At 44.8% G+C, this 2,581-nt stretch overlaps 1 protein-coding gene across 1 annotated transcript; it reads right to left on the bottom strand.

The window, feature by feature from the left end:
* Positions 1–360: 360 nt before the first annotated feature.
* On the bottom strand, positions 361–1,182 carry ETH_00026760 (uncharacterized protein; the record flags this gene model as incomplete). Its single annotated transcript, XM_013379158.1, has 2 exons — positions 361–421; positions 1,119–1,182. Coding segments are annotated over 2 exons (125 nt in total), but the record flags the coding sequence as incomplete, so codon positions are not given.
* Positions 1,183–2,581: the final 1,399 nt, after the last annotated feature.

Consider the following 2,581-nt stretch of genomic DNA (forward strand, 5'->3'; position numbering starts at 1 on the left):
TGAGGGGTCTAGGGTTTAGAGGTGAGAGTTGGGGTTTAGAGGCAAGGGTTTAGGGTTTAGCGTTTACAGTCGAGGGTCTACGGTTTAGAGACAAGGGCTGCAACGGTTTAGAGTTTAGGGTTTGGAGGCAAGGGCTGCGGTTTAATGGCGAGGGTTTAGGGTTCAGGGTTTAGGGTTTAGGGTTTGGAGGCGAATGGGAAACTGCCGCCGGCAGCGGGAAAAAGAGCGCAAGCTCTTCCGCTCTGCCCACGCAGGGCCTAGGGTTTAGGGTTTAGGGTTTAGGGTTTACAGTTTGAGTTAGGGTTTTGTTGTAGTCTTCTAAACACTCTTGACTTCTAAACCCTTCTTCGCTGCCAAACTTCAAAGCCAAAAAAACATAACCCCCGGAGCAGCCCTGGTTGTACACATTGCATGCAGTGCCCTGAAAACAAACAAACAAATAAATAAATAAATAAATAAATAAATGGATGAATAAATAAATAAATAAATAAATAAATAAATAAAACAGTAATGCAGCGGCAGCGGCGAAGTTACTGCAGCGCCGAGGGGTGTACAGACACCTGGGGCACTGCAGCAGCTTGCTGCAGCAGCTTGCTGCAGCAACACTTTGCTGCTGCCGGCAGCTAGCTGTGAAGGAGTTCAGGCTGCTGCATCTAGCTGTGGTTAGCTAGCTGTGGCTAGCTAGCTGCGGCTAGCTAGCTGTGGCAACATCACTGAGGTTAGCTAGCTGCGGCTTTCTGTAGCTAGCTGTCGCTAGCTGTAGCTAGCTGTAGCTAGCTGCAGCGAACTGTAGCTGGCTACAGCTAGCTATGGCTTGCTGTAGCTACAGTAGCCGTGACTAGCTGTAGCTAGTTGTAGCTAGCTGTAGCTAGCTGTGGCTAGCTGCATCTAGCTATGGCTAGCTGCACCTAGCTATGGCTAGCTGCATCTAGCTATGGCTAGCTGCAGCTAGCTGTGGCTAGCTAGCTGCAGCTTGCTGTAGCTAGCTGTAGCTAGCTGTGGCTAGCTAGCTGCAGCTTGCTGTAGCTAGCTGCTGGTTAGGCAGCTAGGTAGCTAGCTGTAGCTAGCTGTAGCTAGCTGCAGCTAGCTGTAGCTAGCTGTAGCTAGCTGTTGCTTACTTGAAGGGCGTTGACGTGGACCTTTCCAAAGATGTCATCATGTTGGGCGTAGCGAATCCAAAGTCTGAAAAACAAACATACAAAAGATCCTGCTGCTGCTGCTGCTGCTGCTGCTGTCGCTGCTGCTGCTGAAGTTTCTACTGCTGCTGGAGCTGCTGCAGTAGCTGCTGCTGTTGCTGAAGTTTCTACTGCTGCTGGAGCTGCTGCAGGAGCTGCTGCTGCTGCTGGCGTGTGCTGTTACTTAAGCTACTACTAGTGCTGCTGCTGCCGCCTCTGCTGCTGCTGCTGCTGCTGCTGCTGCGCTGGTTTTTTCTGCAGCTACAGCAACGCTGCGCCTCCGCCGTTTTCTCCATTAAATACAAATTAATTAAATAAATTATTTATTATTTATTTATCTATTTATTTATTTTACCTTGAAGTCAAAACAGTGCTGCTTGTTATGGCATAACAAGAGCCGCAGTCGCCCTGATTTGGAGCCGAGGGAACTGCGCTTTGCCTCCGCCCCAGCTGCAGCAAACCCTAAACCCTAAACCCTAAACCCTAAACCCCAAACCCTGAACACTAAACCCCAAACTCTAAACCCTCAACCCTAAACCCTAAACCCTCAACCCTAAACCCCCTAGGGTTCAGAATGAACCCTAAACCCTCAACCCTAAACCACAAACCCTAAGCCGTCAAACCTAAACCCTAAACTCTAAACCCTAAACCCTAAACCCTAAAGTGTCACAGCGGCCCTGGCGGTTGTTTGACTGCAGCAGCCGCTGACCATACAGCTATAAATATAAAATAAAAATAATTACAAACTTAATATAATTATAATCGCGAAATAGATATAATAATAACTAAAAGTACAAATATAACAATAAATTAAAATATGAATATTAAATATAAATATAAATATAAATACAAAGGCAGTAGCGCGTGGGGCGGATATGAAATGACGCAACTAAATATAAATCATGAAGATTGAAAATGATGAAATAAATTAAATAAGATTAAAATTCTAATTAATTAATTAGTTAGATGAACTAATAAATAAATAATAAATAATAAATAAATTATAAATAAAAGAGTAAATAAATAAATAAATAAAGAAATAAATAGACCCTCATGGTCACAAGGTCCTTTAAAAGAAAATTTAAAAACCAAAAAAGATTTTTAATTCCAAAGAAAAAAAAGAATATTTCAACTTCAAACAATTAAATTAAAATCTCTTTCATTTTAAACAATTAAAATTTAAAAAGAAACTTTTAAATATTCTTACTCGCATAAAAACATGATCTGGATTTGTCCAATCAAAGTCTGAAATATATTTCCAAGGGGCCTCTTGTTCTTCTGAAGTGCCTCTGGGGGGCCCCCCGGGGGGCCCCCCTGGGGCGCCTCTCAGGGGGCCCCCCAGGGGGGCCCCCAGGGGGCCCCCCAAGGGGGGCCCCCCCGGGAGACCCCCGGGGGGCGCAAAAGAG

The sequence above is a fragment of the Eimeria tenella genome, genomic scaffold (genome assembly GCF_000499545.2).
Source record: "Eimeria tenella Houghton genomic scaffold, Eth_scaff1503, whole genome shotgun sequence".
In the NCBI taxonomy this organism is placed as follows: Eukaryota; Apicomplexa; class Conoidasida; order Eucoccidiorida; family Eimeriidae; genus Eimeria; species Eimeria tenella.